Source organism: Amphiprion ocellaris, chromosome 8 (genome assembly GCF_022539595.1).
Source record: "Amphiprion ocellaris isolate individual 3 ecotype Okinawa chromosome 8, ASM2253959v1, whole genome shotgun sequence".
NCBI lineage: Eukaryota > Metazoa > Chordata > Actinopteri > Pomacentridae > Amphiprion > Amphiprion ocellaris.
In genome coordinates, this window is record NC_072773.1 from 31,655,853 (window position 1) to 31,682,026 (window position 26,174).

Consider the following 26,174-nt stretch of genomic DNA (forward strand, 5'->3'; position numbering starts at 1 on the left):
ATGCCGACATTTGACACTCAGGATATGAGACATTCAACCCTTCCAGAGAGAAACAGTGTCAGTCCCAGTTCCACACTGAATAATCTCCCTAAAGCACCATGATGAAGGCAGAATGTAAACAGTTAATGTGTAGACGAGAATGTTTAAAAAGTAGTGAAATGTGTATAAAAATAGAGTCTGCAATATCCATTATCTCTACACCACTTAATCCTCATTAGGGTCGTGGGGGGGCTGGAGTCTATCTGAGCTGACTCAGGGTGAAGGCAGGGGACACCTAGATAGGTCGGCAGTCTATCACAGGACTACACAGAGAGACAAACAATCACACTCACATTCACATCTACGGACAATTTAGAGTTAACAATTAACCTGAGCATGTTTTTGGACTGTGGGAGGAAGCCAGAGTACAAGGAGAAAACACACAATACACAAGGAGAACATGCAAACTCCATGCAAGAAGATCCCAGGAAGGCCGGGCCATAAACTAGGGATCTTCTAGCTGCAAGGCGGCAGTGCTAACCACCACTGTGCAGCATCTGCAATTGTATTTATCTATTTGGGTTAAAACCAGCAGTTCTCGACAGTTCAACTGACATAAAATTAATGAAGCTTGGATTATAAAATCATTATCCAAAAATATTTTCCAAATATCTAATACTAAATGTGATCATTTGCTGCTTTTCTCTGCTTTGCATTATTTTTCAAACTCGTGCATGCTATTTGAAGATGTCTCCTAGACCATCCTCCACGGAATATGTCTACTGGAACATTGCAATGGCCATTTGAATGGCCATTCTGAAATATGACTTCATTTACTTTTCTTACAAATTTTTGACAATATTTAGACCTGAAATTGACTCAGCAAACAAGTAACCCACAGAAAGTTCAACAGCAACTTTGAGAATTTTCCACATCTTTCATACACTACCACCTCAGACGTGTCTCTTGTATATTATTTTGAACTGAATATACTTACATTTGAGCATTTACCTAATCTCTACTTCTTTCTACTATTATTTGTACTTAATGATCAGTGTTGGAGGCAACAAATGGACAAACACTCATTACTGTGATCACATTATAATTGTAATAAATTCACACAATCACAGTACATTACAAGTGCTCTGTGGGCTGATTTCCACCCACTTTGCTGTTGGTGAAACTGGTGTTTTTTACATTTTAGAAGGTACTAATAATGCTAGCACTTTATTTAAAAGCATAAAAGAAAGATCTAGTGTATGTCTTCTTTATTAGGAGAGGGATTCTCGTCAATATAGGGACACACGTAAGGTTTAAGGTTCTATTGTTAGCTGGCAATTTTGTGAAAGAGCTCCTAATGCTACACTGCAGAATAATGCAAAATGTAATGAGCAGTGTAACAAACTACTTTCTACAGGGTACAAGCAAAGTATTTTTAAAATAATGACCCCAACACCATTAACAATCTATTGTTTACCTAAAAGTCATCAAAAGATTACTTCACAATAGGAATACTAAATATTTGCACTATTTCTCCTTTGCATTGCTGCAGGTATTTTGATTTGCAGTAACACACAGTGTACAACAGATGGAAGCACTGTTCTATTCTATTCTACCAGGAAGCCAGTTTATGCTTTTGATTTGGGGGTAGTGTTACAGCATGTACCTGGGCTGTTGCTTAACATTTCACAATAAGTGTCAACATCTACTATATGAATCTATGAATAAAATTGTGCTTCTCTCAGGAACATGTGATGATCTTTCGCCACTGAGGATGATAATATTGTGGAAGTTTCATGGCCTCTGAGGGAATTCAAATTTAGCTTTCTGTCCTTCCCCAGAGGGACATTAGAGCCTGATGTCTGCTAGATAACAGCCTGTCCAGCGCTGACACCGATTCTTGCTCAAAGGCACTTCTGCAGATGTCAGCGCGTAAATCCTGAAAGTGAGGGACTGTGCAGTGATTGTATCTGTAGTATAAGCTTCCTTTCAGGTACCACAAACTAGACTTTATGTGCTTTGGAGTAATAAACACCTGACAACCACAGGAAACGTGCAGAAGTTGTTCTCACAGTGACTTGGGCACAAATGAACATGAATGGAACATAAGGGGCAAACACTTTCATGTTGAATAACCACTGATAGCAGCGTTCTGACTAATTTCACAAGAAACCGGATTGATATTCTGAGCTGGCTGACTCATTTAGCAAAAACTGAATATGGTAAATATTTCTGGTGAACATGAAATCAAAAACTGCAGATCATCTACCGTGAAGATCTCAGGACATGTGCAGTACCTGGATGTAGTCTGGTACTCCTGTGCTGTCCATCCGGCTGGCCACGTTAACTGTATTCCCCCAGATGTCGTACTGAGGTTTCCTGGCTCCAATCACACCTGCTACCACCGGCCCCATGTTCAACCCTGAGAACAAACCACCTGACATTAGTTATACCAGTTTATCTGAATATTAATGCTGCTTCGGAGGAAGAGGATTACTGCTGTCTGACCCAACAAAAGCCTATCCAAAGAAGATTTATCAGATAGCGTTTCAAGCTCAACTTCCACTACCTCCCGGGCTTACCTATCTTCATCTGGAAGTTGTTGAAGGAGTGCTCGTTGATGTATTTCATCTGCTCTCTAAGCCTCATGGCGTAGTCGGCCAAAGCCAGGATGTGTGAGCGGCCCTCTCTGTCGTAAGTGGAGTCGTTGAGGCCGGAGGCGGCCATGTAGGTGGAGCCGATGGTTTTGATTTTCTCCAGCTGACGGAACCTCTCCTCGCTAATGATCTGGGGAGAAGTAATCAAAAAGAGATAAGCAGCACTTCAGCTACAGGTCAGCAGAGATGCTAAGTGGCGGAATAACACCAACAACCAGGTTAATAGTGATTGTCAGCTGCAGAAAAGAAATGTCTCATTCTCCCATGTTGCACACCTTATCCAATCCCCTATATGAGTTCGAGTTACATTATTCATCTGTATTTGAACTCACCTCGTCAAAGTCAGCGATGATCTCATTGAGCAGCCTGAGACACTCCACGCCCTCGTTGTTAGCCTCCAGCTCGACGTAAAACTCTGAAAAGTTGCTGATGGACGCGAACATGACGGCGACGCACTCACATGACTGGTAGTACAACTCATCATTCCGACGCTCGCGTGCGAGGAAGTGGGCAGCTACGTCTTTGGGCAGGATGTTGTGGAGAAGGCGGCGGTTGTACGCCTGCAGCTCCTCCATCTCCTCCTTCTCTTCTGTGGCCTTATGGGAGGAACAGCCAGAGTCACATCATCATCAGGTGACTGGATTCCTTCAGAACTTACAGCTGCTGCTATGGGACCTTTTTATGGAAGACGTTGGATGTGTTGCAGTAGAAAAAGCACGGGTGTAAATAATAATTTCCATTCAGCTCCCTCAGTTGCAGTGCTGATGTCATGCATGTTGGCTCGCAGACACACTGGCAAGATTTATATAGAATAGAGTCATTGTTAATGTTATTACCGACCTCGTGCTTTTTCCTGCTGCGACACGTCAACAGATCTGCTGTGAAAAATGCCTTTTGCCGAGTTTGAATAGTAGCAGCTTCACTTTTGTTTCTGGTTTGTAACTGAAACTCTTTAATTTACCTGCAGCTTCCACAGGAAGTCAAGGCGTGCAGTGGACTCCACCTGCTGGCCGTGCAGGTAGAGAGCCAGAACAAAAACGGTGAGGATGACAGGGGTCATGACCTTTAAGGATACCTTGGTCATGCTCTCCAGGCTGAGGAGGGAGAGAGGAGTCATGAATGAGTGTCTTGCATGGGAGTAAAATGTATTAAACGGGACACAGGAACAAGTGAAAACTACTCACCACTGTTCTGTAGTTTCATTGAAACCAAGTCTGGAAAACAGACAAGAGAAAGTCATGACCATACTTCATATGAGTCATTAAAATTAGCAACTGCAATACATAAAATACAACTTACTGTTGGAGGGAATCATTAACAGGTGACAATTGTCTGAGGGAAAAAAATAGAACATATTAAAGAAACAGAAGAAAGTAGGTCTCTTAACCCTCCTGTTGTCCTCATTTACGGGCATCAAAAAATATTTTCTTGTCTGAAAAAAATACAAAAATTCAGCAAAAAAATTCCCTAAATTTCTCAAAATTTGCAAAACCTTCAGGAAGAAAATTCCAATAATTCTTTAAAAGATTCCTTTGTAAGTTTTATTTTTTTAAAAATCCTCCAAATTTGGCAGGAAAATTATTGTAAATATTTTCAAAAAATGAGTAAAAATCTTCCAAAAAAATTCCCAAAAAATCTACAGTGACTACATATATATCAGTAAAACTTCCAAATATTTTCTTTAAGAACATTCCCAAAAAAATTAACCAAAATCCAGCGAAATTTGCTGGATTTTGGTAGATTTTTTTGTGAATGTTCTTAAGAAACATTTTTAACATTTTTTTCCAAGAAAAATGTTCAAAGATTTCCCAAAAATGTTGAAAATGTGGACATCAGAAGTTTCACAGTGATTTTTTTTCCCCCCACATTTTCAAACTTTAAAACGGCTCGATTTTGACCCACAGGACGACACGAGGGTTAAAATCCAAACCCGATCATAAAAAAGTAGGCCAATTCTGACCTAAACCTCACTACTGTGACACAGAAGCCGAACTATTCAGGTTGAAAATTGGGAAAGAATGGGAGTACGTGTTGTATGAATGTGCGAGTGTTCCTGGCAGGGGACTCACAGGGTGTTGGCCATGACCAGCAGGTCTGCGTTGTCAAACAGGGCCACCTGAGGCCACTCCACCAGCAGGAGGAAAGTGAGCTGGATGAGCAGCATCAGAGCCAGCTTCCCTATGCTGCTGATGTGGAGGAACACAGAGCAGGCCAGCAGGGTCAGCAGTACGCTGTAGCTGAAATACTGCAGCACCGAGGAGACAGCAGGGAGGAGGAGGAGGAGGAAGGTTTAAGGCGAATGCTCAAACATACTTTTCTTGCACGCTGAAAAACAAACACGAAGGCGAGCACACAGGCACGCACCTGTGTGCACACACAAAAAGCAAACACTAACAGACACGCATGTTAAAATGTTACGGAGCTGACCTCGGGGAAATGGCAGGGCATGGCCTGGCCGGAACACAGAGTCAAACCGTCCTCTGCTGTCTTGGTCAGGTTGTGCAGCAGGCAGAGAGTCACTGGTGTGTTCAGCTCCTCGGACACACAGTCCTCCAGATTCTCTGTGCTGCAGGTAAACTGGAGAGAAAGGAGGAACCAGTTAGCCAATAAGAGGAACCAGCAAGTAGTAGCAGGAGACACGTGTTGCGCTTAATACAGAAAGCCACAATTATAAAAACTTGTAATAATTCCCCTGAACAAGAACTACAAAGCTGACAGCAGGATATTTAGCATATTTTTGCACATAATACTAACAGATTTTTACAAAAGCCACATGATTATTGTAAACCTTTGACCTATATTTAGCTAGGACATTGTACATTTGAAAAATAGGTCTCAGCGTTCTGGTGATCAAACACTGTTAATACTGGTGTCTCGCAATAATATGCCAATGTGTCTTTCTGCCTGTCATTAGTCAATATTCCTTATATTCTGACATGTATTTATGATATATATTTTTTTATTTTTACAAATCTAGACATTTGTATAATGAAATAAGAGTCACAAAAAGTTCAAAAAATGTGAAACCTGACTATGTTGGTCAACGGTGCAGACAGAGGAAATCAGCTGCTGCACTGAGCAACTGAATAAGTCCTTACGAAACCTAAATTGCCTAATTTGATGCTTGAGCCTGAGATTGAGCAACCAATCACAGCCTGGAACAACACCTGCAGGCATGTGGGTCAGCACAAAAAGCTGCAGCTACAACACCCAGAAAATGACACACAGGGTCTACAAACAAGCGTGACATTTGCTGTAAACTGGGCTAAACCGTGGTTACAGCATCGCTCCAATTACAGACAGCTTTTTTCACACCATTATAATAAAAAATTCCACAGTGTCAGTGTTGATAGACTGTCACACATATAAACTTTCTGCAACTTTTGACCCTTTTCTCAGCCGTGGCATTTACAACCTGGCATGCGGTGGCACCGGCATTAATCCTGTTTTAATCCACACATGCACAAACACAATGCTAAATGAGTTGTTGATAAACATGGAAAATGTATGATGGCTAAAAATAGACGAATTTCTACAACCCCATCTGTCACAGTTGACAATTACAGCTCAGCCTCTAATTATAGCGCCCCCTTAGGCAAATAAGTCTACTTTTAAAGCTAAGATGGAGCAGAATGTCTCCCAATGTTTAAAAACGTGAGCATGTGATGTGATAAATCTGTGAACGAACAGACAAATGAGGAAGACACACAGAGCCCCTCTTCTGATTTCATTGTGTGGGACTTATTGAAACAACAATGTCAACATAAAACATCTGGTTCATGATAGAAAAATGACCAAATGAAGAGATGCAGTTCCTACCATGTTAGCAAAAGAAGAGATGAAGAGGAGGAGGATGGTGAAGACGCCCACCAGTGTGCTGTTTGCTCGAGACTGGACTATTTTCTTGGTTACTGTCTGCAAGGCAGCTGGAAAGAGCTTTAATAGAGGCAGCGGGGAGAAGATCAGATAAGAGGGAGTTAATACCATTAGTGATGCTGGCTGAAGACATGTAATAAGGACTCTTATCTAAAGATATCTGCAAGAGGATTCATATGAGTGGCGAAGGCCTTTGCTTCTTACTTTGACGCAAGAGTAGATGGCACAGATGAAGAGGATGTTGGCGAGGATGATGAAGATGCTGATGTAAAGACCGAGCATAAGTGTTGTTCTGCGGAAGAGCAGAAAGCAGGCTCATTAGGGAGTACAAGTCTTATTAACTCCTCCTCAAGCAATTAAAATCACATTTCCTGGCCACAATTCTTTATAACTGCGAAAGGCAACTTGTCTGAGAGAAGTACGTACTTTGGGAAAATAATCGCCTGAATGAAACAGATGAAAGCGAAGACAAGAAGTGTGCAGGCCACATATCCTCCAAAACGATCATCCACCTTTTTGGAGTACTGAGAACAGAAAATCAGTGAAAACTCAGTTGCACTGCAGCTCGGTTTAAAGCAGCGATGATTCATTCAGCTTATTTTCGTGAGAATTTTGGTGAATTTCAGAGTAACTCTCGTCAAACACCAACCTTTTTCTCGAGGTCGACGGTCTGAAATGTGAGCAGAAACTTCTTGACGTGATCTTTCCTCAGCTGGTCGATGCTGCGCGCGTCGATGGCTCGTCCAAGGAACTCGTCCACCTCATCCTCGGGGTTCAGAGCCTCCTGAGCACAGCGACTGTGAGGAACATGGAACAATAGGTCACCGTGCGAATGTGTATGTGAGGGAACTGGCCTCTGCTGTGACAGGCAGGATGACTCAGAGCTAATATGGTATTAGTGCTGCATTGGATCTGACCGTGCAAAATCAACAGTGGCTCCTAAAGTTAAACTGCTAAAGTGACAGCCTGCCAGTCAACCACTAATAACAAAAGCTGCCCTAATAACAAAAAGTGGAGCCAAAACACTCACTTGTCTTTGCTGGATGCTGCATCGATGCCCTGAGAAAAAGCAAAAACACAGAGAGAGCATAAAGCAGAGAGATCAGGAGAAAAAAAAAAGAGAGTAAAGAGAGAGATTATTGTGGTGCCACAGTACAACTGAAAAATAGACAGACTCAGACATCTGCACAGCTAATCCCTGTGAGCCAGACTGATGTTTTAATTAATGCTCGGAGGCTTCAAATTACACCCTGTTTGCCCCTAGGGCTCAAACCCTCTGAGATGGAGAGGACAAAAGGAGGAGGAGAGGGAAAGAATGCAGGAAAGAATAGGAAATGAGACTTTGAGCATAGTGAGAGGGAGAAAATAAGAGAAAGTGGGTGAGAAAGTAAATCTCCAGCTGCATTCTCATCAGATTAACTTTAGTAAGCATAAGAGGAACTCCCTGGGAGCCCTATTGTGACTCATGTTTGTTTGACGGAAGCAGATCAATATTTCTTCTTAAGTTCCCATTGTCTCTTACAGGTCAGTTCTGCACATATTTGTCACATTTAAACGGATGTGAAGGTACTCTAAAAGAAAAAAGGAGTCTACAGCTACACTTGCAGCTCTATGAAGCTGCCACATTTATCATGTCTGCTGTCAGCCTGCTAACATGCTAACAATGACAGAGCTAACATGCATAAACAGGCATGTTTACCATTTCACCATCACAGTTAATATTTATAATATATATATATGTATAATTTGATAAATTTTTACTAATTATGGTCTCATTTTTCACTCCAGTATAATATCCTGCACCTCTATATGAAAACAGCACAATAATGGAAGTAGAGAGAAATGAAAAATATGATATATATATATATATATATATATATATATATATATATATATATATCTTTATAAATAACTTTCAATTTCAATTTTAATCAATTGTATATATAATATTTAGAAGAATCTTTCTGTAAAAATGCCATGTGGTGTTTGGTTATAGGAAGCCATGTTGATTTTAGGCCTGAAAACAGCAAAAATGTCAACTATGATACAAAAAGTCCCGCAATTATATATTGACACTACTAACACTCTAAAAAACGGTGACTCTTGATACTGTAGATATTTTAATACTTACATTATTGTTTCGTTTCCATACCTGTCTCATATTTGCTCTGTGTGAACACAGCCTGCAGTTCAGCCCAGTTTGAAATTCGAATAGTCCCTGATTTTTTGTCACGTAACTGTTGGTCGCAGTAATGGCTTCATGTTTGTGGAGGGCAATGCAGAATTTTTTGCCTTTTACAGAAAGTAGTACATGTTATATTCATGTACATATGTATCTATTTGGTGAATATTTGATGATTTTATGCTTTAATATGGTGAATTTTTCTGACCATTTCGCATATTGGCCATACTGACACTTCACAAATGAGTAGTTCAAGCACCGTCAGAAAGTTGATTTTTTTTTTTTTTTTTTTTTTTTTTTTTACAGTTTCCGACAATGATAAATGGTGTAATTTTGCCATTTTGAAAAAGGTGCCATCTTTGTCTCTCAAACCTGCTGATGGATTTGGGGGTTCAGAGGGTTAACAGCATTAAAAATATAAATCTTCTGGCTATTTAACAGGAAAGCTATGAAACACTATTATTACCTGCAATTAATACAGCAGAATAGTTTGGTGTTCCATTTGCACTAAACAAAAAAAATGCAGTATGCAGAATATCATTAGTTAAATATCTGGTCACAAATCAAAACACTGAACCTGAATGCGATTTTAATTCTGACTTGATGTTGTGGGATCACTACAGTTTTTACAATCCATCCTTTAGGGCCTCAGAAAGTCTGAAAGTTGATCTACCTCTGAAACTTGAATGACTTCAAACGACAAATGTGTAACTATGAGCTACCAGGAGGACACAATATGTTCCATTTATGCTTTTATTGGAGAAAATGGCAAGAATGACACTGGAAATCTGATCTAGAAAAGAAAAAAAGGTGCCATGTAGTGAGTAAAGCACTTCCTGTTTGTGTCTCACCATCTTCTTGTAGACTTTGGACTCCTTTGTTCGGGAGAAAGATCTATCAGGAACCCAACGTGGCATCAGTCCCTCTGCAGAGTTTGCACGTGCTCGCTGCATCTTGGCCATCATGGCTTTCTCGTCTTTCTGGAAGTGAAGAAACCCCAACAGGGTACATGCTTTGACAAATAAGGTCTTCTATGCCGGGTGACAAGCCATTATATTGTTTGTGTGAAATATGGCACCGGTGTGATGTGTTGAGGAGGTCATGCAGATAATCAAGGACACGTGTGTCTGTTTGAAAAGCACTAACCCTTTTCTGGCTGCAGCCCAGAACCAAGAAGGTTTCAATGTTGTGCTCCTTCAGGTAGGCATTCCTCTCTCCTCCAAATCCCGGCTCCACCTCGTAGTCCCCGTTCAAATACTGCAGCGTAGCTTTGGTGATGTGGATACGCCTACACACACATACACACACATGCACACAAAAGCAAGTGTTTCAGAAACTAAACAGGGAGTTTGCTTCAGTGCAGCAGCAGGTGGAGCAGGAGGGACTTACCCAGCTTTTCCTCCAGCCTCCATTTGGTTGGCGAGCGTCACGTCATTGGACCAGACATCAAACTGCCACTTGCGCAGACCCAGAACACCACAGTGAACTCGCCCACTGTGGATGCCCACTCGCATGTTCACGTTAACACCCGTCACCTCTCTCACCAGCCTGTAGTTGCACACACACTGCTGTCAAACAACCGCCATCACAGAGTCACTTTAAAGCCGTGTGAGGCTGCTTTTTACCCGCGCCCACACCCAGCATGAGGATCTTTCGGTGTGCTTTTGTGCATTTCACTCACGAGATGGCTTCGATCATGTCTACTCCCATCTCCACACAGCAGTGGGCGTGGTCGGCCCGGGGCTCAGGCAGCCCAGACACACAGTAGTAACAGTCTCCAAGGATTTTGATGCGCAGGCAGTGGTTCTCCTGCACGGCAAAGACGCATAACACATGAAATATTAGGGCCTTCAATTACAGCTAATACAAGCCATGCTCATGTCAAATAGATGCGCAGTTTAAATGACTCATCACTCTCAGCATGGTCTAATTGGTGTGTTACACAATACTTAAGTACTCCCACCCCCCACCCCCCTCTTGCAAGTAAGTACATCATTATGGCTTCGTCATGCGAACGGTGACAGCTACATAATGTATGGTTACATAAGAAGCAGCGGTTCAAAGTTCTCCTGCAGGTGTCGGTGCTCACCGAGGCCAGCTTGTCGAAGCGGGCGAACAGCTCGTTCAGCGTCATGACCAGCTCCTGGGCCGTGCACTGAGACGCCAGGCTGGTGAAGCCCTCGATGTCAGCAAACAGTATGCTGCAGGGGAGGTGATGATGGTGGAGGTGAGAGGGGCACAGGGTGGCCGAAACAGACAGACAGGAAAAGAAAGACAAAAGGAGATCAATCGATAAAGTATAGAGTGAGTTAGCATGGTCTAGCGCCTCCCTCACTCCCTTCCTCCCTCCTCCGAGTCCAGCTGCCATGAGAGCAGGAGGGGAGAGAGAAGGAGGCAGACATTTGTTCAGCTCTGGCTCTCATCATCTAGGCCAATGTAGGTCACCTCTTCCAGCCCTTCCCTCTGAGAACGCCACCCCCCTCCATCCCCCCTGTCTGCATGCCTTTCATTGCTAACTTTTGATAGTAATGAAAGGCGAGGATAAACAACACCACAGACAAAAAGTTCCACTGGAAGGCAACAGATGGCGCTGTGGGCCTCATGAGATCATCCACTGACGGTGGATTTGGTCCTTAATAACGGCAGCGTGTCTGTGTCTCCCACCGTGACCGAGGCTGTGAGCCACTAGTTTATCTCTAAAGGCACGGATTCACCCAAATTATCAAGCAACTTATTTTCTCGCTTAGCGCCTGTGGGATTTCTCCAAGCTGTGGGTGTAGTTTTGGCAGCATTCGTCTTTTTATTTGCCCATATTTTCAGATTTCTGCTTCCCACTGTCAACAATTTTCACCGCCCCATAACAAAGCTGACAGCAGGATTTGTGGGTTATTCAAAGTAACCGGTACATTATTTCTGGATGGAGATGCTACTGTTGCATGTTTTTTTGTTTTTTAGCAAAATAAGCACCATAATTGAAATTATGTTAACTTTAACTGTGAGTTAAAGTTTTACCAAATGTACTACTTGGAGACAATGAGAAAATGCTTTTAAACAAGTAATTTAGAGGTAAAACTACACTTGACAAGTGTATCACTTGACTGATCATAATCTTAAAACTCTTGATCATAGTTTTAATTACAAAACAGGTCTATAGCTTCAATTTTAAGTTATAGGTCTGTTTTGTGGACATTAGTGACGTAATTACACTTTCAGCATGACAAAAAAGAAACTACTTCGGTTTAGCAGCTTTTAGGAAAAGACCTCAGCATCAGTTTTGGACAAAGACAGCCGGTTTTAATCTTGTGTTACATTTGGGTAATGGATTGCTCCTGTAAGTTTACACCTCGGTAGGGCCGTGCTGTTGCGGCAGATTGTTCCACTGAGTGCATCACCTGTACCTATGTGGGTCACCTGTGACAGGAGATCTCTGCCGCAGCCTCGTTTCATTCGCCCCCACCATTGGAAAGTTTCAATCACCTGTTGGTACCGAGTTATTCCCACTCAGGAGGTGAAATCCAGTGGTGAGAGTTCTGCCTCCGATCATTTGCAACGGAAAGCACAGCGGTGCACCTAAGTCGATATTGTTACTGCAGCTGATGCTGTCAGCGTCAATAAACAACAACATGCATAATACATGCTGTCAGGGAAATAGGTGCTGAAGCGACTCTGTAACTTACGCATCAGTCAGTGGAGTGGGGTGAAAGACAACAAACTAGACCCAACATCTTCTCCAACGCGCGTCTGTGTGGAAGCACGTATGTGCATTTACCTCACATTGTCGTGTTTTTGGATGTAGATCTTGTGGAACATCATATCTTCCTTCTTGGCATTGATATCAGCCTTCATCTCCATGGCAACGTGCCTTGGCAGCACTGACAGCAGTAAGCGCTCCTGAGAGAGAGATAGAGACACAGAATGAGAGAACAGACCGAGAGAGGAATTAAAAAACAGACAGAAAGACAGTGTGAGAGAAAGAAAGAGAGAGAGACTCCATTCATTTTCATCATTTTCCACTGTTAGAACGTTGAATGAGTCACCCTCCCTCGTTGGCATCTGTGTGGGAACGTGTTAGTCAAATAGAGAGGAGTGGAGGTGCGTGTTATACTCCAGGACATATTGTTGACCTCCAGAAGGGAGACAAACAAATTAGACTAGAAAATGGAGACGCCCATTTGTTGCTCTTTTGCATTTGTGTATGTGTGTGTGTGCGTGTGTGTATGTGTGTGTTTTCCTGCAGGACGTGGGCACGGCTGCCCTCCTTTCTTACTCTGCTCCAACTTGCAGGTGTTTTTCTGTGTGTGAACATGCATATATGTACCTGCTGCTGGTTTTCCCTCTGCAGGTGCAGTCTGGCCTGAATGTATCCTCTTGTCTCCTGGAAGGCTTGTCTCTGGGAGACCTCAGCAGGGTAGTGGGTACAGATCCCGATCATGTTAGTGCACAGGAAGATCAGCACGTTGGCACTGATCTGAAAACAGACAAACACGTGACAAAGATGTTCAAGAGGAAAAACAGCACATATGGACAGGTCACATCACAAGCATACAGTAAACTCCAGCTGACCTGGGTGAGGTCACTGAGGAAAATTGGTAACACTCTATGTCATAGGAATTACTGCGGGGCGAAACATTCCTCAAACGTCTGAGGGGCCATTAGATGTGATCTGGTTAGAGATGATGAGCATGGCCTCATGGTTGCTCTGCGAGGCGACATTTTCCTCACTTTGCGTTCTGAATGGCAGCTAGGAAGCCCACAGGCGTCAGTGCGATGCATGACTGGAGACACGAGAGAACTGTGTGACTCCAGTTTTCGTTCTATTTGAGCAGAACATTTATCTTTACAGAACGGAATCCAGTCAAAAAGGGGGGAAAAAAACAGACAGATATATCCAGCGTGTGAAAAATGGCTTTGCTGAAAGCCAAGAACAGATGACGTGACCCAGCAAAACAGGGTTTTCTTGTCAAAGTGGAGCTATTTACAGCAGTGTAAAGCAGAAAGACAGAGCCACCTTCATACAGCTGGTAGTGTCTGAATGTACAGCTTTAACAGAAGAAGGAATTAACTTTCTTGTGTGTGCCGAGTGCAGATGTTGGCAATGAGAATGCCGTGCACAATCTGTAGAACATTATCTGTGGCTTGAGTAAATTAAGTTTAGCTATAGTGCACAGTTAACTTCTCGGGGTCATTGACCTTAAAGGCATTCCTCTGTGCTGAAGCCACTTTCTGTGTGTGTCTGTGTGTTTTTGGATGCGTGTGGTAAGCCAGTGTGTAGGTCTGTTAGTGATTTCTTGTCTCACTAGTCCACAGCCAAGACTTAACATCAGGAATGGAGCCTGGAGCTCTGGACTTCCCCTCTGCTCAGAAACATATGGGCATGCGCACACACACGTTCTCTCCATGTTCACAAACACACTCCAGCCTGGGAAAGTCACTTGACCCATGACCAGAGCAGCAGAGTGTTTCCTCTGAAGATGATATCGTTAATAATGAGAAAAAGACATGCAGGCACCGTACACACACAAAGACTGGGCTTCAATCCGTCTTAATAACAGCATTAGGACCAAAATCGAAGACCTGAAAAAATCTCATCATCGGTACCAGTATGTCTGAGCCACGCTTGGTATGTTGCCAAACCAGTGTGTGTTTGTGCTCGTAACTTGTGTTTATCTGCAGGATGGCAAAAGGCAGATAGAGGATGATTATCTTCATGTATACGTACACTGCATATTTTCAGGGATGTATTTTTGCTTTTTATCAAAGTAAAAATGAAATCAAAAGAGTTCTAGCACCGAATCCACGCAGTGCAAGTAGATGAAAACACAGGTTCAAACTGGTGGAGTGATGCCAGGCTTTCTACCACTGTCCTGACCTGAGGTTTACAGTGTATACACAAGAACTTAGCATTGTTGCCACAACAAGACAGACATAATCTAACAACATGTGCTTGAAACCACTACCATAGGACGGTAGAAGGCAAGTTCCACAATGTGTGTTGGGAGAATCAATGCCAGTCTCCTATTCTACCTGAAAACAAATGGCTAAACTAGATTAGGAACACAGCAGTAAGCAAAAATAAAATGATGATGAACACACCTTTGATGTATTAGGAAAAACCCAACCTCTGAGACACAGCATTATTCAGGAATGAACACTTGAGCATGCAAAATACAGTATATCCCCATTTTTTGAATTCACAGAGATACACAGACAACCAGGTTTCCCTCGAACAGCTTTTTAGGTGCGAATAAGAAGTAGTTTTCCCTGAACTCCTTGATGCAGGATGACAGAGAATAGCTGATGAATTATCAGGCGGCTTTCACGGATACATATCAAAGCTGTCCAGACGTGTGAGACGTGTCATCAAGCGGCTGTTAAAGACCCGCCTACAAAGAACATCTCCTCATGTTCTTTACTTGGCTGGCTGTGTGATTGTTCTCTAAGTGCAACACTGAATTTGCACCGCACCATCACTCAATCAGTGATTAACCTATTGTGTTCATAAATCAGTGACAGGCCGGAGCTGCCTGATAGAATGTCACAGACGACCAATGGAGACCTGACACTCCAGACCTGAACGGCTCTGATACGACGTGATTGTATTAGCAGCAAACAGATGGCTCTGAAAAGAGTGAGGCAGATAACTTAGTTAAGTGGTCTGTCTGATACAGGGCCACCTGCAGCTCCCAGGACCACACTTCTCAACAGTGCACTCAATTTGCATTCAGACAATGCAGCTTCCCACGTGAGCCGCCTGGTTTCCCAGTAAAGACATTCCTCGCTAATTGATTTATTGATAGTTTAGCAACGCACGTGGATTGTTTGCGACGCTGCTTGGGAAGTCTCCTAATCAGAAGTTTGTGTGTTTTTGCTGCACAGGAGAGCACACAATGGTGATGTGGCAGTGTGGATGCACATTTATTTGCAAATGCGATGCAAATGCAAGTGCAGCATCTATTGAAACTTACAAAAGCCCAAAATCTCAGCAGGTAAGGGGGCATTCGGGTTCAGCATTATAAGAGCTGCAACGACTGTCTGAATGCATCTTGAAGGGTAGCTAACAGCCTCATAGCTATAAGTGAAACTAAAGTGTGCAGAAACACCATGAACAAAGCTTGTGTTAATGCCACCTTATATGCTTAGTCACCACACGGTCTGGAGATTAGAGGCAAAAGCATTCACAGGCTTTTGAATAAATCTCGTGCGTGAGCTCTGCATATGTGTGTGTGTGTGTGTGTGTGTGTGACTCCTTTTGGTCTGGCAGCTCTTTGATCCTGGAGCTTGTTGTGTCTGTTGCTTCACATATATCACCCCGGCCTGCAAATCCAGCACAGATCCACAGCTGACGCTCCCCTCTGCAAACAGTGATGTGGTGCAAAGAGGGCAGAAGTCGCTCCTTTCCATTAGCACAGTGTCACTCTCTTTATAACCGCTAATCTGGACTTAAGAGTATCATCCATTCATGTCTCCTGACCATTCTTCCTGCAGACTTTTGGCTCTTAAAGATGAGCCTCGTTCAACATTTACTTAAGCAGTGCCGTCTTGGCGGTGAACTTAAAAGGAGTCCAAACATTGGCTTATAAGGTGCGGCTCACGGCAAGGTGCTTTATAAAGTAAGGAAGAAGGATAGCACGTTAAAGAACAAATGAGGGAAGGGGATGGAAAAGATTTCTACTTGGCAAACGCACAGCAAATCCAGTCCGTCTTTAATAATATCCCAACGGACAATTCCCTTAAGCACAAGCACGCTGGAATGTCCGTGTGCACGGATCAAGTTCTGACAGCAATGTCATTATCCACTCAAAACAAATGCCACAACTGACATGTTAAACTGATCAATAAAAGAGATTTTCATGACAATCTGCTGCACCAAAGTAACTGCACAAGTGTTTTGTTGTTTGTTCTAAGTAGTTTCAGTGAAGCTCAGTCTGTGAGAAGAGGTGAGGCTGTCACATGAATTTGGAACTATACTGAAATGACAAAACAGTGGTTAAAAGAAGGAAAAACTAAGGACTGATAATCACAGGTACCACATATTGTCACCTTTATAAAAGCATTACCTACATTGTCATAGTTTGGATCTATTCAGGTGTATTTAAAAAGGCTTGCACTATAAGTTGAGTTCAGATATTCCGCCAACCCTGAGCTCCACCAAAGCCGAAGTTTAAACTTTTAAAGGCCACAGTTCTACATCCCACAAGTCAACACACAGACTCCTGGGACACTGACTGCTGTTGACATGGGGGCTGCTCTCCAGCACATGACCTTTGATAGGCATCTGGAGCTTTTAAAATCTCTTACAGAGATGAACGTCGAAGCCCAGTCACACACTGCTGATCATAGCCTGAAAATATACCATGTGGTGCTCAAGCAGTAAAAATAGACAATACTATGAGACTTTGTTGCACTCGTCCTGATCTAATTGGGGTCACTGTAACATGTAATTACTGGCATGAGAATGGCTCTATTTCTTAAAAAGGTAAATGTTGCAGAGGGGTGGGGGTGCCTGGGTTTGCCATCCTGGGCCTCTGCCATCTGGAACCGAAGCTCTGTTTTTGTCGTGGCTCAGGCCAAACCAAAATTGGTCTCAGGCGACCAGCGAGGCCACGAAGTAATCTTTGTGAAACGTTGAAGCAAATTCCACGAGGCTAAATAGAGCTGGACCCCGGCCGCACATCTGTCAGAAAAACAGATCCTGAATTAATAGTTGCAAGAGGAAAATCATACATGAGGAAAGTCTCCCAGCCATCCCAGAATTACTGGCTACAACAAACTCCAACAACCAGCTTAAACTACAGTCAGTCTAATTTGACCTACAAAATTTTCCAAAAATCTAAATATTACAGGGTTAATCTGTCCTTCTATTTCAATATCTCAACTTTCAGTTTACTCTCATCTGGCCAAAGTTCAAATTCCTCATTGACAACAATATACATTTTCCTGGCTGTGATTTTACCACTTTTCTCCTGCCACTGAATCTATATTTACCTTCAGACCATCAAGACGGACAAGAATATGTAAAACAGCAACAGAGAAACTTGCTTGGCTTCAGAGAAAAAACTTACACTGGTAAAAGGGCACAACCTTGGCAAAAGTGGACACAGATAGAAAAGATTCTTTGTTGTTATTGTTGCCGTGCCTTTTGAAAGCCTTGAATGCAGCTGTTCTCTAAAACAAAGCACGAGGGTCACATTACTTTTCCTTATTACTTTCTCGTGGCTGACTTCATTTGGCGGTAAAATATCATGTGGCATATCGGGTTTGTCTCTGTCTGTCTTCCCTCACTTTGCCAAGATTTCTGTCTGGTGACCAACCTCAAGTTTTGAAGGGTTGTAACCACTTTTAATTTTAATTTCTAATCTATTATGTTAATCATAGTTTCCCAGGGAAGTTTTGATTGAACTTGTTTTGTCTAATCAGTGTCAGAACCCAAAGATACAAAAAACATCAATCATTAGACACAGAAAAGTTGCAAAATTACACTTTTGAGAAGCTGGAATCGTAGAATATTTAGTGCCACAAATGCATTAATAGATGAAATGGAGATGAATGACCAGTCAGTTGAACAATCTTTCATCAAGATTTTAACCCTCTGAGTCCCAAAACCCACCTGCAAATCTGAAAAAAGAACAAAAAACCACCAAAATTACCCCATTTATCAGAGCCTGTAAAACCAGAAACAACTGTCTCTGATTCTAAACTTTTCAACTGTCATTGAACTGATAATGTATAACATGACATTCCTTCAGGAAGTCTAAAATCGTGATTTTTCATCAAAATCGTATTATTCTACATGCCTCATTTTCAAAATTTGCCAAAAATAAATACTTTACAATAATCAGATTCTGTTAAATACATAAAATTTTAACACCTTGGTGTAACCAAGAGGTCACTAGTGGCTCAGCTGTGATGAACAGTCACATGTTAAAAATTCAGAGATTATTCACCTGAACTGAGTGTATGTAAGACAAGTATGGAAACAAGTTAAAAAATGTAACTAAAATAAGTAAATATCTATAGTATGTACAGTCATTGATTTTTTTCTAGTATTACTAACACCTGTGGGTATTTGGAAGAATGTTTTATATATGGACTCCGTTGTTTTTTAAGTGTTTGTAACTAAACAATCCAAAAATTTCAACTTTTGTTTCTTCTTTTGTTGTAATTTATGGCATTATAATTATCATACCGCACAGAAAACATTTCTCGACATGCACAAAAGACATTTTGGATTTCTCTCTACTCCTAGTCAAGGTTGGGCTGTTTCCATGGAGGTGCAGGACTTTATATTTCATAGAAAAATGGGCACACATTGAGTAAAAAATGCCTTGAAGCTGCTTGTTGTTCTGTATGTTAATATACTATATATTTATAGACAAGAATGTTAACATACTAATGGAAGCAATAGTAGTAGGAGTTTTAGCATCAGTAACTGGCACTGTATGGTTGTATCTACCCGCCTAATTTTCCATGAAATAACTGCTCCGTAAAATAGTGAAGCGTGAACAGTTGTGTTTCAGAGCAGCAGGTTGCTGTTTGTCAGTGGTCTCGGCTGCTCAGTGGTCGGGGTCAGTGCTTGCCTGGTCAGACGGAGAGAGGAAGCATCCAGGACTGGACACAACACTGTCCTCCCAGCTGTGTCCTCGCTAACCCTTCACTTCCTGCCCACTCACACCCTCACAGGCACAGCTGCAATTATAGCACGGCGGCCGAAGGAACACAAAATCTGCTTAATTGGCCTAACCAGCCAGCCGACCAGTGACATTAACTCTTCTGCTGGCTCCTCTCACTGATACGAGCTGTGTGAACCTTGTACTGTGTGAGATAAACATCCAGGAATTCCCATTTCAGCTGCTGTTGCATCTCCTTTTAAGTAAACTATGAACCCAAGGCCACCGTTGAGCAGCATGGATATTAAAAGATTAATCCAAGTCGAAAAATATCTACAAGTATGGTACCATGTTTGTCTAATCTTTTAGTACATCTAGAAGATTGTCTCTAAATACTGAGTACGGGGAATTAATAAGAAGTGGAACATGTGTTTGAGCCAATAAAAACACACAAGAGTTCAGTTCTGTTATATAAACACAACATTCACAGCACTGCTGTAACCACCGTCCTTCCCTGTTCTGTCTCCTCAACCACACAAAATATTGGCTTTTACTACAAAGCACATGGATCAATAATGGGAGAGAAGCAGGTTATAGTTCAAACAGCAGAGAGGGCTTGTCTTCCACGAATCGCTCAGTCAAGATGAGCTGATTGGGAACGCATGTAACACATCCGCCTCCTGGGCCAGCTTCAGGAAACGTCACGTGACGCGTTCATGAAGCCTAATACATAAACATCGCTTTCACCACAATAAAAGCACAGGTGTAGAGTTTCAGCACGTGTTCAAAAAACTACAGCATGAACCGCTACTGTAAAGGAGCTTCTCAGTAAAAACAGTGCCATATTTCAGCCGTCAAAACAGGCAATGATTGTTTTGTTATGTCTCCGGAGAGAACATGATAATATGAACTATTGCTAAGAAAACACAGGCAAGAAACAATCTGCTTTTTAAGCGTTCTGCATACTTCAGTGGGAGGATCCTGCTGAGGCACAAGACAGAGTGCAACTTTCTGTGGATTAACCCTGAGTGTGTGAAATTACAATCATGGGACCAGGGTCTTGTTACTGTATCTGACATCATTCATGAAAAATGTGAAAAGACATGCAGAGAAACACAGAGGTTCAGTTCTTTCAACTTAGCAGCTAACAGAAAAAAAAACCTACAGCAACTGGACAAAACCTTTAGAATGAACTGCTCTTTTCACGTATTATTTTTGTTGTTATACTGTATTTATACTTTTTAATACAATGTTGTTATTGTATGTTTTTTCTTACACCTTAACTTGGTTCTTCTACCAGCACGATCAGCATCTTATTTTTCTTTAAAGTAACATGTGTGAGCTACTGGATACCTTGAATTTCCCCACGGGGGTGAATAAAGCATTCATCCATCTATGTACTTATCCATATATCAAGCTGGTCAGGCAAAGATTGAAGTGTTTGAGCAGTTTAAAGAGCTTCTGCAATGTCTTTGTGAATAAAAACAAAGGTTGTGTAGAGCGGTGTACATTTCACAGGCAGGAAGGTGTTGCCTATTTGTACTGTGATAGTGGACATGTTATTACAGCTTCAGTCCAGTAGCGCGCTCTCATGCCAGGCTGACATATGTTGTCGCTGTTTTAACAGTGTAATTGTAACCAGGAGACCGGGGATAACAAGACAGTTGGCTGGTGTGACGGCGACCTTTGACAGAGAACCAGTCACCTTCCTGTCTCCTGCACTCGGATAGGAGCTGCTCTCAGAGAGGTCCACAGTAAAAGTGCACATACGAGCCTGAGGCCATGCGTGCCACACAGATCAGCGTTTAACTCCACTAATGGATTCCTAATATATATCTCTTGGCTGTCCGCCACTGCAGTTCAGCCTTAAATCCCTGTATTTACTTTTGCGGGGAGCCAAGTTGTTAGTAAACCATGAACTGTTATTAGAAGCCTGCACTTCCTCGTCCCTGACTCACACAGCTATTATTAGCCCGGCTATTATTTCCCTTATCACTGGCTGTATTTTAAGAGCAACATTTCGCTTATCACTAATCCTAATTTCTCCCACCCATGGTGATGGAAGTTATCCGGGTTTGCATCATTGCCTGTGGTTGTAATACAGTAAGTGGATGAGTCACGAGCTCTCTGAGAAGGGGTGGGGTTTGGAGCGAAACCGTGGGGGGAATCTATTATTTGAGCCGGTGCATTGTTTAGAACCCAAAGTACCTGACGATGGGTTCTCACCATTTCATTTCTGCTGCTGTGATGCATGCAGCTCATGCAGAAAGATGGCACGCATGTATGTAGCTGCACATATATTTATTGGAGCGACTTAAATGAACAGGAGTCGCTGAGAGACTGAGACTGGGCCTGTTTGTCTGACATGCTACCAACAGAATCCACTGAGATTTGCAGCGCATAAATTGAACCTTTTATTAAAGAAAAAAGATAATCAACTCATGATAATGTGCACAAAGTCATAATCAAAGTAATCAAAGCAATCGAAGAAAGATAGCGGTCAACAAAAATACAGCGATCCAGCTCACCTTCTCTCAAACAATGAAAAAACTCAAGACAGGTGAAAAGATGAATATAGTTGCTTGATTATCCCCACCCATATGCCTGTGACCCGCTATCAATCTATTCAACTAATCACAAAATAATATTGTAAACAAACTAACACAACAATTTATATGCCCTTCAACCTTACAAGAAAACAACAATTAATGTATAGCTCCTACATTTATATATATACTTATGTCATTTGCACATTTCTGTATCACTCTTGTATATTCTTGTATGTTAGTTTTTTCTTTCTATATTATATTTTCTATATTCTTATCTTATTTTTTTTAAATTTATCTTATTTCATTTTATGCTACTTTCACTTTGTTCCTGACCCTAATATTCTGTGTTGTTTTATTGTTTACCCCCTTGTTGAATACTCAGCTGAACAACCGAATTTTTCTTTGGGGATTAATAAAGTCTGTCAAAGTCAGGGGTGTCAAACATGCGGCCTGCGGGCCAAAACCGGCCCTCCAGAGGGTCCAATCCGGCCCATAAGCATGACTTTGTAAAGGGTAAAAATTACAGAGATAACATTAACTATAAATTGTAAATTTGTAAAACCATAAATTTAAAATAATTTTGAGACCATGACAAGTTGTTTTGATCATGAAGTAAAATACTAGATTGTTCGTTGTTCTTTTGTCATTTTGTCTCTCAATTTTTTATTATATTTTGGCTTGTTTTGTTTTCTGTCTTTTTTTAAATCATATTTCTCATTTTTGTCATTTTGTGTTTCCTTTTTGTCTCGCTTGTGTTTTTTGTCTTGTTTTTGTCAGTTTGTGTTTTGCTTTATTCGTTGTTTTGCGTATCGTTTGTGTCGGTTTGTGTTTTTTTGTCTCACTTGTATCGTTCGTCTACTTTTTTGTCATTTTGCTTCTCACTTTTGTCAGTTTTGATCTCGTTTGTGTCATTTGTGTCATTTTTTTGTCGCTTTGTAACTTTTGTCAAATTTTTGTCTCTTTGTTGTTTTGCTTCATGTTGTTTGTCTAATTTTTTGACATTTCTGTCTCATTTTTGTAATTTTTTGTTTTGTTTTTGTCTTTTTTTTGTCAGACTTTTGTCATTTTGATCATAAAGTAAAATACTATATCATTCTGTTCCAGATGATTAAATGTTTTATTCCTTTGTAGACACTCTGTGATCTGGAAGTTGTAATGTGTAAATGATAAACTGAGGCATAATGTTGTTGAAATTGAACTTAATTTTCTTCATAAATTTCAAGTTGTTATATTGCTTTGCAAAAAGATAATTTCTTAGATGTGTTCAGAATGTACTTTGTTGCACTAAAACAAAGGAAAAATTTGGAATTGTGGTTATTTATAGGTTATTGTGCTCTGATTTTACTGGTCCGGCCCACTTGAGATCAAACTGAGCTGAATGTGGTGCCTGAACTAAAATGAGTTTGACATCCTGGTCTAAGTCTATATACTGGACGGCAGATTTGCTCAGTTTCAGCAGAGCTGAGTATGAACCTTCAATAGCCTGGTTGTTGAGTGCTGACCAAAATATGCCCACAGCAACAAGTGTCATGCCTGAAATGTTTGCATCAAAGGCATGAGTCACATATTTCAATATCATTTTGAATCTTACATAATCTGATTTTTATAACTTTGGACTGTTTATTGTATGTTAAACAGCTTCTTTTGTTGTTACTGCTCAAACTATGATACAAAGGAAAATTGGTTTCATTATTAAAACTCCACCAACTGGCTCTATCTCAAAAAAAAAATTCTAACAATAAGCCACTGTGACCTCTGACACACTTAAAAGAAATATCAAAGTCTATCTGAACAGACATTTTCGTTTTCTTTTAGTGTCACGTTCGAACCAGAGAGCAGAGGGTATTTCCCTCCAGTACATGTGAGTATCAGACACGGATCCTGTCATACTTTCCAGACCAAACATCATAAATTACTTTGTAAAGGTTAACCCTCCTGTTGTCTTCATTTATGGGCACCAAAAAAATATTGTTTCCTTGTCTGAAAACAATATAAAAATTCTGCAAAAAAGTTCCCCAAATTTCTGAGAATTTGCAAAACCTTCAGGAAGAAGAAAATCCCCCAAATTTGGCAAGAAAATTCTTGTAAATATTTTCAAAAAATGAGTAAAAATCTTCCAAAAAATCCTAAAAATATCTAAAGTGATTACATATATAGATCAGTAAAACTTCTAATATTTTCTTTAAGAACATTTACAAAAAAAATTTTGTTTTTTCCACCAAAAAATGTTCAAAGATTTTCCAAAAATGTTGAAAATGTGGACATCAGAAGTTGTGAAAATATTTTTTTTCCCCATTTTCAAACTTTAAAACGGGTCAATTTTGATCCACATGACAACACGAGGGTTAAGGTAGCCTGTGTAGCTGCTTTCAGGTTTTCCTCACATAACAAACATTCTGGCCTAAATGCATTTTGCATGCCTCAGTCATTCTTGTGACATTTCATTGATTGCTATCTGTTTCACCAGTTCAAGTAGGAGATCAGTATGTTTCCACTAGTCCTACAGTCGCTGACCCCACAACAATCTACCAAAGGAACAGGTTTTTCCTCCTCTAGTCTTGGATCAGCACACAATAACCAAAGCGCAGACTAGATGCGCCTTTGAGACTATTTCTGAGCTGTCTGTCGGTGGCTCCTCTCTTTATTGAGGATTTGGTTATCCAAACTTCTGTCTGGTTCCTTGTAAATCCATGTATGACATCATGATGCATGCTGACTGGTTACAGAGTCTTAGAACCAAACAATGGTGTGGTAAGTCACATAATCCCCCGTATGTACATGTAGGCGGATGGACACACAGCTGTTCATACTTAACGTATGGAAATACATATATCAAAGGAAAATTTCTCAGCCAATCATGGGAAAGTTAGTTGTTGGGTGATCTGATAGCTGAGTGGTTTGGGCACATACCACATTGGTGATAAAACCCCTCGGTCACCGCAGACTTTCACTGCATGTCATTCCTCTGTTGTCGTTCCACACATAATCTGTCTGCCCCTGCTAAAAAAAAAAAGTTAGTTGAGGCTTCATCTACCCGCAAGAGACTTGGGACAGGTGGTTTCTGACATGAAACACTCCAAAAATATCTGTTTTGGACCATGTGATGTGTCTGGCCATGAGCTAAAATCATAACTCAGGTGTGTGGACCAAAGTAGACCAATGCGGGAGGGTGACTTCTCAGCCAACATGACGAGAACCCAGGGTGAGATAGAAGTCAGGTACTGTCTATTATTGCATTTTTAACCCTCGTGTTGTCCTGCGGGTCAAAATTGACCTGGTATAAAATTTGAAAATGTTGGAAAAAATATATTTTCACAGTGAAACTTCTCAGCATTTCTGGGAAATCTTTGAACATTTTTTGGTGGAAAAAAGAAATGTTACAAATGTTTCTTAAGAACATTCACAAAAAAAATCAACCAAAATCCAGCAAATTTTGCTGGATTTTGGTTGATTTTTTTGTGAATGTTCTTAAAGAAAATATTAGAAGCTTTAATGATATATATGTAATCACTTTAGATATTTTTAGGATTTTTTGGGAAGATTTTTACTCATTTTTTGAAAATATTTACAAGAATTCTCTTGCCAAATTTGGGGGATTATTTAAAAAAAAAAAACTTTTAAGGGAAATTTTTGAGGAATTATTGGAATTTTCTTCCTGAAGGTTTTGCAAATTTTCAGAAATATGGGGAATTTTTTGGCTGAATTTTTGTATTTTTTTCAGACAAGGAAACAATATTTTTTGGTGCCTGTAAATGAGGACAACAGGAGGGTTAAACCAAAAACTACAAATAGAGAAAACTGTGAAGCCATTGGAATGCAAAGCACTTTCTGCGTCTGGTTAAGTTTGGTGTATTCATGTAACAGAGAGTAGATGTGACATTCAGGGCTAAGAGGCTGAGCGGAAATGTCAGAAACCCAAACATGACAACAAATACTGGCACCATGAAAATGATAATTGGAATTTGGTGGCTTCATCTCATCAAAGGGCTGCTGGTCATCAGCCATCTGTCAAAACTTGGGAATAAAACAGCTTCCACAACAACGCTGGCTGTCACAGCAGCCTTTTTATACCAAATGCATTTAAAGGGATGAAGCATGCAAAATCCCAGTAAGCAGAAGTGAAGATGAGGAAGTAATAAATTGACCCTTCTGTGGCTGAGTTACCACAGCGGAGGGATTTCAGCCCGTCAAAATAATATCCATGCAGGGTTTCCGACAGCTTGAGCTGAACTGAGTTTCACAGGCAGCAGGATGTGTCATCTAGCTTGCAGTAATTCAAAGAAAACAAGTAATCATGAGCAATAAAAGTGAAGACAAATGAAGC

The 26,174-nt window shown here is 41.0% G+C and overlaps 1 protein-coding gene across 1 annotated transcript in view; it reads right to left on the reverse strand.

Annotated features, from left to right (window-relative positions):
• LOC111576524 (adenylate cyclase type 6-like) overlaps positions 1–26,174 on the reverse strand; it is a 37,506-nt gene that overhangs the window by 1,821 nt on the left and 9,511 nt on the right. The window contains exons 4-23 of the mRNA XM_023282241.3: positions 13,013–13,162; positions 12,464–12,585; positions 10,784–10,895; positions 10,376–10,503; positions 10,084–10,242; positions 9,841–9,982; positions 9,546–9,674; positions 7,543–7,571; positions 7,162–7,309; positions 6,939–7,036; positions 6,717–6,804; positions 6,456–6,572; positions 5,064–5,213; positions 4,706–4,881; positions 3,936–3,968; positions 3,821–3,850; positions 3,598–3,730; positions 2,969–3,232; positions 2,562–2,766; positions 2,277–2,401 (exon numbers count right to left, since the gene is read on the reverse strand). Coding sequence (XP_023138009.2) covers positions 2,277–2,401; positions 2,562–2,766; positions 2,969–3,232; positions 3,598–3,730; positions 3,821–3,850; positions 3,936–3,968; positions 4,706–4,881; positions 5,064–5,213; positions 6,456–6,572; positions 6,717–6,804; positions 6,939–7,036; positions 7,162–7,309; positions 7,543–7,571; positions 9,546–9,674; positions 9,841–9,982; positions 10,084–10,242; positions 10,376–10,503; positions 10,784–10,895; positions 12,464–12,585; positions 13,013–13,162 — 2,538 coding nt within the window. The remainder of the gene's footprint in view (positions 1–2,276; positions 2,402–2,561; positions 2,767–2,968; positions 3,233–3,597; positions 3,731–3,820; positions 3,851–3,935; positions 3,969–4,705; positions 4,882–5,063; positions 5,214–6,455; positions 6,573–6,716; positions 6,805–6,938; positions 7,037–7,161; positions 7,310–7,542; positions 7,572–9,545; positions 9,675–9,840; positions 9,983–10,083; positions 10,243–10,375; positions 10,504–10,783; positions 10,896–12,463; positions 12,586–13,012; positions 13,163–26,174) is intronic.